At 34.1% G+C, this 13,421-nt stretch overlaps 1 protein-coding gene across 1 annotated transcript in view; it reads right to left on the bottom strand.

Moving 5' to 3' along the window:
- Positions 1-13,421, bottom strand: part of LOC123664613 (Down syndrome cell adhesion molecule-like protein Dscam2) — a 32,121-nt gene that overhangs the window by 12,010 nt on the left and 6,690 nt on the right. Inside the window, exons 6-16 of the mRNA XM_045599130.1 lie at positions 9,463-9,553; positions 8,643-8,885; positions 8,025-8,193; positions 6,781-6,916; positions 5,986-6,105; positions 5,088-5,264; positions 4,215-4,359; positions 2,986-3,134; positions 2,301-2,466; positions 1,402-1,541; positions 658-810 (exon numbers count right to left, since the gene is read on the bottom strand). Coding sequence (XP_045455086.1) covers positions 658-810; positions 1,402-1,541; positions 2,301-2,466; positions 2,986-3,134; positions 4,215-4,359; positions 5,088-5,264; positions 5,986-6,105; positions 6,781-6,916; positions 8,025-8,193; positions 8,643-8,885; positions 9,463-9,553 — 1,689 coding nt within the window. The remainder of the gene's footprint in view (positions 1-657; positions 811-1,401; positions 1,542-2,300; positions 2,467-2,985; positions 3,135-4,214; positions 4,360-5,087; positions 5,265-5,985; positions 6,106-6,780; positions 6,917-8,024; positions 8,194-8,642; positions 8,886-9,462; positions 9,554-13,421) is intronic.

Here is a 13,421-nt window from a genome sequence, read left to right as displayed (position 1 = left end):
CTCAATACTAGAGGGCGTTAGTAGAACTACGGTGGAACTCTATAGAAGAATAGTCTCGAAAACCAGGTACATGCGCGAACTTTCCAGAATGGTCTGGGCCTCGTCTCGGCCGATATAAATAGCCGCAGGGAGGCGAGCGAGTTCAATTGACTTTTAGCGATCTTCGAGGCGACTTCAAAGTGAAAACTAGTGATCAAGAGTGGTACCAGCGAAACCTACGACATTGGCTACGACTTAGGACATCGTTAGGTGTTTAGTGGTTGAACCTAGTGCTTTGTGTTGGACCTAGTACTAGTAAATAAAGTCTCCAAAAGAGTCAGCAGGTCTCTTTCTCTCCAAATCCTTCGAACCCTAACACTTAACAATATACAAATGTCATGGATTATATTTAGAAAAATGAATCAATAGTACCAATTATCCCCTTAGCAAAAAAGGTTTCTGCCCAATCTTATATAAAAAAAAAGAAATCGATGAAATTTACGTTCATGTATAGCTTTCAAACGGCAACACCAAATCGAATATATTTTTATGATTGTAATTTTCAGAACAATGTTCACAAAAAAAACAGATATATTTACAAAAAAGGGGCGGTGCAAATTTCAACGGGTAGCGGTAGTAATAAAAATTATCAGTCCAAAAATTTAATGAAAATATTACCTGATTCACCATCAATCCTAGGTACTGCCTTGACATTATATCCTTGTAAAGCCCCATTGTGCGTCTCTCTTGCTGGAGGTATCCAAGATACAAATAACTCTCCAGGATTATCTGTTTGTTGTACTTGTACACCAAGAGGACTTGATGATGGTGCTGAAAAGTATGTGATTAGTTATGTTTGCTTGCGTTTTACCATACAACGTAGCTACACGAAAAAAAAGCCTGACGCACGACTGGAGCTTACTCCTTCAGATCAACTGTCTAAATAGGCATAAAAAGGCTTACTAGTCTTCTTTTACTTTTACTTTGGTTCCCTGAAGAATTTGCCAATATCTAACTCACTAGTATAAAAAAAAATTAATACCATATCGAATAGTAATTAAACGAATCAAATAACGCCATCTATTGGCGTATATATATGATGGCGTCATTAGAAAACTTCGTCGTTTACCCTACTCTATTGTGTTCCGAAAGATGGCGTTACGAGAAACGTAACGAGGTCATTTGTTCAATGATTATTTTTTGATACCGTGGGCCTTATATAAAAATCGATTCTTAAGGAGTTATCTCCAAAAATAGTCAAGTGAACACGCATTATTAGAGATAAATCAAGAAGTTGGTATTCATCAGATCTCAACTAAATATAAATTAGACTATGCGACACGCCTTAGCTTTCAACTTTAAAAAAAATCATCGAAATCGGTACTCCCAATAAAAAGTTGTGAGTTATTTTTGTTTACAAACCTTCCTGTAGTGTTGTGAAATGAACCGGTTGTGTATAAGGGCTCAAGTCAACTTGATTTCCAGAGGCGATACGAACTCTATAGTCTACGGCCGGCTGTAAATCACGTAGCTCTATGCTTTGCCGAATATCATTGTCTCGTCTGAAAATTTGTTATTAAAATGGTGATAAAATAAAAACACGCACTAATTTTATTGCTATTGTACAATTAGAAAACAATAGAAAATAAAAATGTATATAAATTATACTGCATGAAATTTTGTTTGGCTTGTGACTTTTATTGGTTACTCAAATGAGATATGTTAAGGATTACTAAGAATTTAATTACAACTCTACGAAAACTGAAAATATACAATCGAAGTGTAAAATAATTGTGTTTGCGCACAAACGAAAAAAACTGACTTCAATTATATCGACAAGTAATACAACATAAGTAGACGAATATTAGACGAATCAAGTAAGTTTAAATTTTCCTGAATTCCGATAGATGGCGTCGCGACTACGACGCGTAAGAATCGTCACATAAATACGCGTTATCAAAGATTACTCAAAAAGTAGTGGTCACATCTTAATCAAATTTAAACTTAAACTAAAACAAAAGTTATCGCTATCGCCACCAAAAAGTCAAAAATTCTGGTATAACAACATAAAAAAATCAAATTGACAACATCCTCATTGGAAGTTGGTTATCAATTGAAGATCAGAAACGATAATGTAAAAGGTGAACCAAGCAAACAGAAGAAAGAACAATACATACAAACACATAAGAAATAAACACGAATTGACCACTATTCAACTATATAACACCATCCAGTATTTGTCATCATATCACCATTTCCATCAAAGGCATACGCACGAATATTTTTTAGAAGATCACTAACAATCATACACATAAACCTACCTCGTAATGTTGATAGTTTTAGCGGTATCCCATAAAGTGTAGTGGTTAGAGGAATATTGTAGGCTGTAATACTGAACGTGTATCACGATAGTATCTCGCCAAGATAGCTTCACTGAGTTACTCGTGATTGAATCCACTTGAAGGTCCATTGGAGGGGTGGGAGGTTCTGCATACATAAAGATTTAACATCTAAATCTGACCATAAATGTTTATTAACTGTAATGAATTGGATTATTAATTATGATTAATTATATGCGTATTAATAATATGCACGATTATTTTTACATTTTGGTGTTGTTTTATTTTACGTCTCATATACAGGGACGGCTCTTTGTAAGGTTTGCAGCTACCTTTGTTTCAAGTGACAAGCGACTGATATATATGATATACACATACATACATACATATAAATATTTAAGTAAGTATTTTACATACACACATACTAAATTAGTCAACTTAATGCCTGCGACTTAGATAATATGACTGATATATTTACTAGTAAATCAACAGACTCGGGTTGAGAATTGAACCCTTGATACTACAGCAGCAAAAAAGGTTAATATTAACCACACTACTAATACACTACTGGAAAACTTTGTCTCGGTTATCACTTTCCTTAACCTACTGATTTTGATACAACATTAAATGTCTATTTCAATATAGTCAACAGTAAAATCTTACTCACCAAGTATATTCAGATGAATATTAAAAGCAGCAACACCGTATGGGTTGCTCGCTCTACACTCATAACTTCCCCCATCTCTACTTTCGACGTAGTTTATATTGATCGAGCTCTTCATGCCATTAGTTGTCGCACTCTCTGATATCGTTATCCTGTATATTAAACGGGTTGTGTGACATACGCACTTTAATAATAAAGCATTTATTCGCACATGACTGAAACTCATGACTCTCGTTCATGACATGAACGAGAAACGGTTGTTATCATGTACACCGGATAGCGATCGTTACTCATAGCAGGGAATATATCCGCCAACCCCCATTGGAGCACCGTGGTGGATTATACTCTGATCCTTCTACACGGGGAAAGAGGCCTATGCCCAGTAGAGGGATATTACAGGCTGAAGCGAACAAGAATCTTATACTATAGTAGGTATATAATAATACACTTTTATTCATATAAACGTAGGACTAATTGGTTAGTGCGGTTTTTGTTTTTGTAGTAAGTAGAAGTGTTAGAGTTGGGCTTATGTAAATTTTGTTTATACATAATTATGTACATATCGCTGTTGACTATCGTCTTGACCGAGCGTATACTATAACTATATAATGTTAGGAAATGCTACCAGTAGTGAAGGGAGGCACGCCTATATCAGTGAATTATTAATCAGATTAGAAGAACACGACACTAATATGAAGCATTACTTATATTTACTGAACAATAATTATAAATGTTACAATACTGAAATACCGATTTCATAAAAATTGCTTGTAATGCCATCTATGGGTTGTGCTTTGAATTGTATAACGGTTGAACGGTTATGAAAGGGTGAACTGCATAGTAGATGACACGTCTAAAGGTTATGTTGTGGTACTAATAGATGTCGCTACTAGTGTAGATTTTTTTTCCAAATACCTACTAAGTGTCTAGTTAAATTGTTTTTTTTTTGTAACGCATTTGCTATACATAACATAAAAATATATTGATTTAAAAAACTACAATAATAATATAAGTACGAAAAAAGTTTTTAGTTTGGTCATTTGGTCATATGTAATCAGATTTAGTATTTTCCTGTTTTACGTATGAAGTACAACATTACTAAACATTATATTTTCCTTATATTTTGAATTTATACTAAAATTTAATAATAAATACCACAGCAGTAACAGTACCATATGTATGTTTATTTGTATGAAGAAAAATTGTTAATAATAAGAACAATATGAAAATACCTTGAAGAAGTAAACTCGACAGGATTCCCATCTAAACTCCATTTAATTCTTATCGGGCTGTCACCTAATGGTTGACAAGTTAACGTCAGTGGTAGCCCCATTTTTGTAGTTAGGTTCATTCCCATGGACTCGAAATGCACCGGCTCTAGAAATAACTTGATGTTATTAGCCTGAGTCTTGACTTAAATACTGTTAATTGATTAATTTGTATCACTTTTATGAACATTCTAATTGCGTAAGAGATTGAACAATGAATAAAATTTGTGAGTCGCTTACAGAGGGTTGCTGGTTTAATTTTCTTTTTGGTCATACTGATATTTTAAGTTCTTTTGACCTTAAGATTCATTTCGAACTGGTTAGAAGGACAATATCAAGATTTTCTTGATAAAGTGTATGTTTGGAGATTCTAATTAATAACTTCAAGAACATTATCAACAAGCTTGGTCCCCATATTTAGACAAAGATACGTTTTTATTTTATTTATATTTGAAAGACAAACAGGATAATCAACCCGGAAAATGAGAAATGATGACGAAATAGCACTTAAGCCAATCAAATTTCTAATAATAACGCTCACAACGCTCACGAAAATTTGAATTTCGAACATCTTGTGTTCGAAAAATAAAAACCGGATATGCAGTATGAATTAATTATCTGGCGAGTTCAAAAAAAAGATACTATAATTTAAATACATAAATTTTATGGGTTTCAAGAAAAAATCCGATTTACAAGTACTATGTATTGTATTCTTTATAATAACTAATACTTGTATTTGAATCTCAAATAAACGAGAAATAAAGAAAAAATATCTTCCAAAAAGTTAAAAATGAAAACATTCAAGAAGATCATCAGAATAAAAATCCAAAAACTTACTATTAACGCTGATCCACAAATTTTTATGCAACGGATCACCAACACCGTTATCCACATGACAAGCGTATTCCCCCTCGTCTGCTAATGAAACTACTTCCAGAGATAAGGAGCCATTTGGATAGCTCGAGACTCCTCCACCTGCTAGGTCTAGAATTGGACGCCAGATACCTAGAGCAGCTGGAAAGTTACGTTCTTTATTAGATGTGATACTATCATGCTTTTGTGTGTTATAATGTGATGATTTATAGCCTGTTTCACTATTAGTTACCAAGAGAGATACAATATTCCTAAGAATATTTAAACTATTTAGCTTTGTTATCAACTAAGAAGTTGTTACCATTAAATATTTTTAGATACTTTTTATCTCTAAACACTATACAATAGTAATAGAAAAAGGGCTTTTAAAAATAATAGGCAGACGAGGAGAGTTGAAATCAAGATCATGTATGCATGTGTTTGTGATAATCTCAAGAATTGAGGTAGAGTATAAGGAGAGAGGGGTAGCAAGAAATTTCCTGCTCAAATCTGGAGCAGCCCGACTGGGGTAGTACCTCGACTTTACAGAAGATTACAGCTAAATAATACTGTTTTAAGCCAATGTTGTGTTCTTTTTGGCGAGTAAGGTTACCAGAGCTCCTGGGGGAAATTGGGGGTAGGGTCGGCAACACGTTTGCGATGCTTTTAGTCTTGCAGGCGCCTATAGGCTACGGTAATTGCTTACCGTCATGTGAGCCGTGTGCTTGTTTGCCGACTTAGTTATAAAAAAGTAACTTTATATTACATCGAATAACTTCTTGATCAAGAAAAGTTAAAATTTTAAATAAATAGTCATTAGTTACTTACTCGCCAAAAGGACAAATTAATGGTGAAGCTTGATAATAATAACTCTGTAACTTACCATCTCTTTTCATCCAATGTATCTGCGGCGTGGGATATCCATTAGCATTGCAATCCACAATGCCGCGTTGTCCTAAGAGAAGTGATGTGTTTTTAGGTTCCTCTACCCACTTAGGAGCAACTGTAATGTTGGTAAAATATTTATTAATAAGTATATTTATTTATATGTAAGATATGTGGGATAAAAAATAAAATATATATTTAAAAGTTTTCGTTACTATTAAACAGTTATTATAACTGGTCTAATACACGTGAGTTCACGTTATTTTTGGCGTAAACTTGTGGAGGCCTATGTCCAGCAGTGGACTGTATAGGCTGTATTGATGATGATGATGATGATAACCGGTCTAGTCTATGAACTTTTTTTCTTGTATTCAGTTGAAACATATTTTAAGTTTCATCATTTACTACTCGTGTTTTTGAAGTTATATTTCTTTTAATACGCCGTTAGGGAAAAATAATGAGTGTGTGATGAGCGACAGACGCCGCGTTGGTCAACGGTCACAGCATTGGTTTGAGGTACAACGGGTACAATCCACGCAGAACCGATGGCCGTTGGAGTAGACGGGTCCTGGAGTGGAGACCGCGTCTTGGTAAACGTAGTGTGGGACGTCCTCTGACCCGTTGGACCAACGATCTACGTAAGATTGCCGGTGTAGGCTGGATGAGGATTGAGGAAAACCGGAATGTCTGGCGCGAACTTGGGGAGGCCTATGTCCAGCAGTGGACTGCAACAGTGTGAGCTGACTGTGACCGTTGCGCCAACGCGGCAACAGTTTAGTTATCACAAACGAACCATTAATATACAAATCAGTAGTCTGATTGACTTTGCCAACATGATTGGTCGCGACGCAAGTGTATGTCCCGCAATGTTCGAGAGAGACTCGCTTTATTATCAAAACGCTGAACAGTTCTGAACTTCTTTCGGTTATCTGAAAATAAAAAGGTAAAATCTTTTTGTACGTATATAAGAAAATATATTTGTATAACACGAGGAAAGCAATGAGAAAGACGTCGGATCATGTTTTTGTGAGGATTGAAATAATCATTAATACTAACAAAAACATTTTCTTAGAAGTTTTTAATTTTTGCAGATACGTCAGTTTTCTTTTTTAAATATAAATTTTACTTTTACGATCATATTAAAAATACTACTCAATGGGAATTTTCGTGAAATAGTGACAAAAGTTCATCAAAATCAACTTAAAATAGATCCAAAACACACTATTTCGATTAAATATTTTCTGACGCTAGTTAATAAAACAGCAAACGAAGTTAGTAGCGCCTCATTAGGTCTTTAAATTTTACTCTAAAGCTCATATTTATATGCTTATATTTGATAGTGCAATACCGCATAACCAACAGTGACAAGAAGGTCGAATTTTAAAGTGGGAAACATCTTGAATATTTTCTGTATTTCTACATTTGTAGCAACATGGCTACAAATTTAGGTATTTTACCTCATCTTATAATTCATTAGTCATTAAACCATGTATTCATTAATTTGTGGATTAAAAAAAGGCGTGATGGAGCCCCCCCCCCCCCCATCCCGATCGAAACGAAGTTCCTTTCGCGTTCTGATCGACGTTTGCTGTACAGTCATAATTTGTATCACAAAATATCAAGTTGTTAACTTAATATAAGTATTATGATTTTAAGTTTATTTGCATTTTGAGTGCTTAACTATCATAAAGGAAATTCAATTATTAATATTCATTTATTTTTAAGTCCAATTTATTCCTTTCTATTCACGAACAATGAACAAGACGACCGTACTTTTTATGGTGGTATTATTTTTATTCTTTCTATTGGTTTTGAGTTTTCGTCGCTTGAAGCATTTTTAGTAGACGAAGCACTATGCTGACCTCATGGGACGATGCCAATTATCATAAAAAGCCTTTGCTTACTAAATCTCAATTTTGATTTTTTTGCAGTTACGCGGTTTTAGTTACACGAGATTGCAGTAGCACCGACGATAGACAAACTAAACAATTGAAAATTGGACAATCTCCTTACAAAAAGCTTTAAAAAATAGGTTACCTTTAAATTAGCAGGAATCTTTGTTCCGTCTTTGAGCCAAGAGAAGAAAATCGGTGGATCTCCGCTAATAATGTTACAAGTTATTTGTACTATTTGACCTTCCTTCAATCCCGATCCAACACGGAGCTCATCTAATTCTGGTGCTTCAACCACTTGGATTTCAAATGACCTAAAATTATAAACAACTACAAATTACATTAAATTAATAATATCTAATTATTTTAATTCGTCGTTGGTGCGATAAAGCCAGCCCTGCGGTCACCAACCCGCCTGCCCAGCGTGGTGACTGTGGGCAACACACATGAGTTCACGTCATTTTTGGCGCGTACTTGTGTAAGCCTATGTCCAGCAGTGGACTGTATTAGGCTGAAATGATGAAATGATAAATTATTTTATACTATTAGCTACAAATACACGCAATAAGTGCTGTATTGTATCAGTTTTTACGAAACTGATCTTACAAGACGATGAAAAGCGATGAAGAAACAGCTAGCTCTTTTTAGATAATATTTTACATTCATATTTCACTATTTGCTTTTAATCATTAATTTCAGAGATAAATATCATTTAATTTAGAATTAGGGGTCTTCTATATATTATTTAGTTCAAATACCATACCTTCTAGCCATTTCCCCAGATGGACTGTATACTATACAGGTGTACATTTCTCCATTCTCTTCTTTAACAACTCTTTCTATATTAAGAACACCATCCTCACTAGTTTGCAGCAGTTGTCTTTTCCTGCGTCTTTTTCTTGCATTTTTACGATTTTTATTGCCAATATCTGTCCGTTTGTATCTAGTGTGTTGTGGTAACATTGAACTTACGATTTTCTTGCCTTTGTGCTCCCATTCGAGCTTACTGAAATTTTAATTATAAACTCTTTAAGAAAACATATTTATATTAAAATCTTTATTTATAAATTTTATAAATAAAGATGTTTTTTTATAATGTTGTCAGAATATTCCGATTAATTTTGTATCACACACAGTAAAATCAACAATGCAATTGTCTTTGCGATCCTTCCCTTACACGTCATCTCTCACTCACATATACTGTACACACTACATCTTTAATAAAAGTTCGATATTAAAAGTAGATAAAACCAGTAAGTTTAAATTTTTTTCATTCTAATATTTTAAGCATTCGAAAGATTTTGGGGTATTTTATATTGCAGATATTGAAAAAATACGTTTTTGCAACGTTTTATAACCATAACCCCACGTTTGTGTTACTGTAAGTTCTCCTCGGTTACTAAGTTTAGTAGAATTATGCAAAGTCACGTCTACCTCTTTAGATTTTAAAGAGGTACGAGGTTCCGTTCTAAATTTAAAGCTCTCAAGTATGCAAAAATGGTAGGTTTCCAACGATGAGACTTGGACTCGAAATTAAAATGTACTTTGTTATAGGAACTTTAAAACACTTTAAATTATCTTACCTGATAGGAAAACCGTAATATGGACATCTTAATTTTAAAGATTCACCGCTTTGAACTTTAATTGGAGGAAGAGTTCTGATGTACGGAGGGCCTGAAAATTAGGAAACCACATATTCTACAAAAATTTGAAAGAAAACATGACAAAAGTATGATGCTATCGAGGTGAGGCAATTAATATTGTGCTGAAAATCTGGAGGCGAGACCGACTGGGGAAACACGTCAACCTTACAGAAGATCACAGAAGTTCACAGCTAAATAATACTGTTTTTGTTGACTGATTCTCAGACCTACCCGATATGCCCACGAAATTTCATAAAAATTGGTCCAGCCGTTTTGGAGGAAGGAGTTTGGCAACAAATATCGCGACACGAGAATTTTATTATATAGTATTATTTTATAAATTATCTTGATTTATTCAATTGATATTATTCAACTATGTTAAAAGCCGATTTAATACAGCCAATTAGAGCGCGAAGACTTATATTTATAAACGAAATAATTATTTCAATTAAATTCCATACGATATTTCAAGCCCTTTTACACAGTCTTTCCATGCCTTAAACTTCTCAATTGCTTCAAGATTTATCTGGAATAATATTTTAGCTAAAGACATCTTTCATTTTGACTATTTAATGATAAAAATTGTTGAATTTAGATTGTTTTATAAGCAGCTCTCCCGACAGTGTAATTACTACTACACACAGGGCAAATAATTTATGTTAGTCCACCTGATGGTAAGCGGTCACAATAGTCTATGAGTGCTTTAATTTTTACCAGTAGACTTCATTTAGAATAAAAAATGAGTGTGCTTTAGACCACACGACTGAAGTAAAACTTTTTTAGCAATAGGCCTGCACTGTGTCTTAGATATACGAAACATAACTGGCTATGAAATAAAGAGAGAAAGAGAACCCCTCTCTTGCTCCGTTCGTCTCACCCGATCACACCTTTCGTGACGCTGTCGTCACGCATTAGCAAGAGCTACAAAATTTCTAATTCTTCTTAAATATTTATGAAAGGATAACTTAAGAGGCTTCTAGAAATTAAATGAAGATCTGTTCATCTGTTCCCAACAATTTTGATATTAATATATGGTACCGCGTGGTTAAACGTAGCTCTTCTACTTCTGAAATGTCTAACAATGACATCAATTTGTGATATACTGGTTCGACTCAGCATCAATTCAATGCATCATTAGCTCTGTTCAGAACGCTTGATAACACTTAGGACACATGTATAGGCTGAACCATGCCGTTCCAGTCTATTGAATTTGCACAAACATAGTCGCATTGTGGAAAGGCTTCTACTTCAATTTTTTACTAAGAAGAAAGCATTGAAAGGTACTAGACGCTATTCTACTGCGACGATTCACCTGATGTTAAGCGATTACCGTAGCTTATAGACGTCTGCATCGCAAACGCGTTGGCGACCCTATCGCCCAGAGAAGCTCTGGTCACCTTACTCACCACAGGAACATAACACTGCTTGAAAACAGTATTATCTAACTCTGTTCTTCTGAGGGTCAATGTACTTTCTCAGTCGGGCTGCTCAACATTTTAAGCAGGAAATTTCCTCCTGTGCCCTACCTCAGTTAAAAAGTCGTTCCTTCAGACTCGTAGCTCTTATCTAGATTCACTATTATGCTCGATGTTACGACATAACTCATATTAATCGATTCATGTCAAATAATAAAAACTAATCTTAATAAATAAAATAAAATAAGTGCAACATTAGTTACTCGGTAACACGCATTTAAGTATCGATAATTATATACTTGTGTTCATTCTCAAACAAAAAACGACCACAATTTAAATCGACAAGCAAGAAAATGAAAACATAATCAATATTTTCAAAGTCCATTAAATACACTTTAGGAGAGATAAATCAACAATAATCGTCGGATATTGTTTAAATTTCAATTTGACTATAAATAAAGCACCAGCTTTCTAAAATCAAAAGAATAATTTAAACATTTTTGCTGCGTTGGCGCAACGGTCACAGCTATGGATTGTGCCTGTTGCGCTGGCGGTTGCGGGTTCGATTCCCGCACATGACAAACATTTGTATTGGCCATACAGGTATTTGCCGTGGTCTGGGTGTTTGTGCAGTCCTTGTGGGTCTCCCCGCCGTGCCACGGAGAGAACGTTAAGCCGTCGGTGCCGGTTGTTATCGCGTACACCTGATATCGATCGTTACTCATAGTAGGGAATATATCCGCCAACCCGCATTGGAGCAGCGTGGTGGATTAAGCTCTGATCCTTTCCTACACGGGGAAAGAGGCCTATGCCCAGTAGTGGGATATTACAGGCTGAAGCGTAAACATTTTTTTAATATCATATCAAAAATCGACCGTTCCAACGGGGATCAAACCTGCATCTCCGACTGAGCGTGACCGTACCCGCTAGATCGAAATTTTTGAAATGATGATTTTATATTCAGTCTAAGCGACCTTTGCTTAAGCGAATGTTTAGATAATGTTTTCCTAATGTGTGGGTAACACAAAAATAAAATCGTACAAATTAAGAATAATTTAATTTAGCACATCCTAAAATAAGAGAGAAAAACGAATCGAGAACCTTATCTTTTTTCAGTCGGTAAAAAATAAGAAAAAAGACTAATAAAAATATATTAATAGTTAATGGCAGTCTCAATAATAGTACGCATTATTTCAATTTTAATGAACTATTTAGATTCAGAATACCCGTTACCACAACACGTTATTGTAATTAATTACGTGATTTCAATTACAGATATGACTGATATAACAATGACTCGACTATTCTCGTTATTTATATTTGGTTTGAAATACGTTTAATAATGATATAGCGGTTCATATTTTATTATTAGTGTTACTCTCATTCAGTTATTGACATCGTTGACTTTTTAACTGATTTAATTTAAAAAAGGAGGAGGTTCTCAATTCGACTGTATTTTTTATGTATTTTACCTCAGAACTTGGGTGGACCGATTTTAAAGATTTTTTTCCATTGTAAGATGGTGCGTGTAATCCCCATTGAATTTAATAAAGATCTAATGAGTAATCTACTTTTTAAACTTTTTTTTTAATCTTTAATAGCACGTAATTGACTATTTCTTTCGTCTACCAACGTTGTATTACTTGTCGATGTAATTGAAGTCGGTTTTTATTTCGTTTGCGAGCAAACACAATTATTTTTATTATGTTGTAACTTTTGCCATATTTTCTCTTTATATTACATTCATTATATGTATAATACAGTGGAAATTAACAATATATACTACATACCATTTGTATGTCTGTACATAAAATAGTCAAACACAATCTGTAGATTAGGCATAAAATATATTTACAATTGAATTAAGACTACTGTTTTTACTGCGGCATGGTTTCATTCCTTTTACAATCGATCCATCAAGTGTCGGCAAAATGAAATTAATTGATATTCATAATACCTCAAAAATTCTATTGTTTAGGTAGTTATAACACAACAAAAGTAATATTTATGGTGAAGTACTATTTGAATTAATCAAAATCAAATTTTGGTTGAACCGAATTCTATTCATTAGAAACACAAATTACGAGTCCATTTATAACGGACGTGTTTTGTTTATCCCAGGATTTTGTCAATAATCTCGTTTGTTCAATTATTAACAATAGAATTATTTAAAATAATCTAAGGCTCTTCAGCTTTACGAGTCCTTTGGTTTTAGGCAAAATTATTTATTCACTTATCATCAAATTCCCTTGTCAACGTATTGAAATGTATATATTTTTTTAGTTTTTTGTTATTATCAGTCGACAACTAATAGAAATAAGCAATTACTAACTAAGCAACCGTTTAATGTCATCCACTACTGGACATAGTGTGGATATACAATAATTCTCCTGACTCAGCATTACTATTGACTTGTTAGCGCAACTGTCATAGAACTGGCTTATTGCAGGTTCGATCCCAGCACACTCTATAAATTTATAATGG

This window comes from Melitaea cinxia, chromosome 22, assembly GCF_905220565.1.
Source record: "Melitaea cinxia chromosome 22, ilMelCinx1.1, whole genome shotgun sequence".
Lineage (NCBI taxonomy): Eukaryota > Metazoa > Arthropoda > Insecta > Lepidoptera > Nymphalidae > Melitaea > Melitaea cinxia.
The sequence above is the reverse complement of the archived record's forward strand: the minus strand, read 5'-3'. Positions and strand labels throughout refer to the sequence as shown.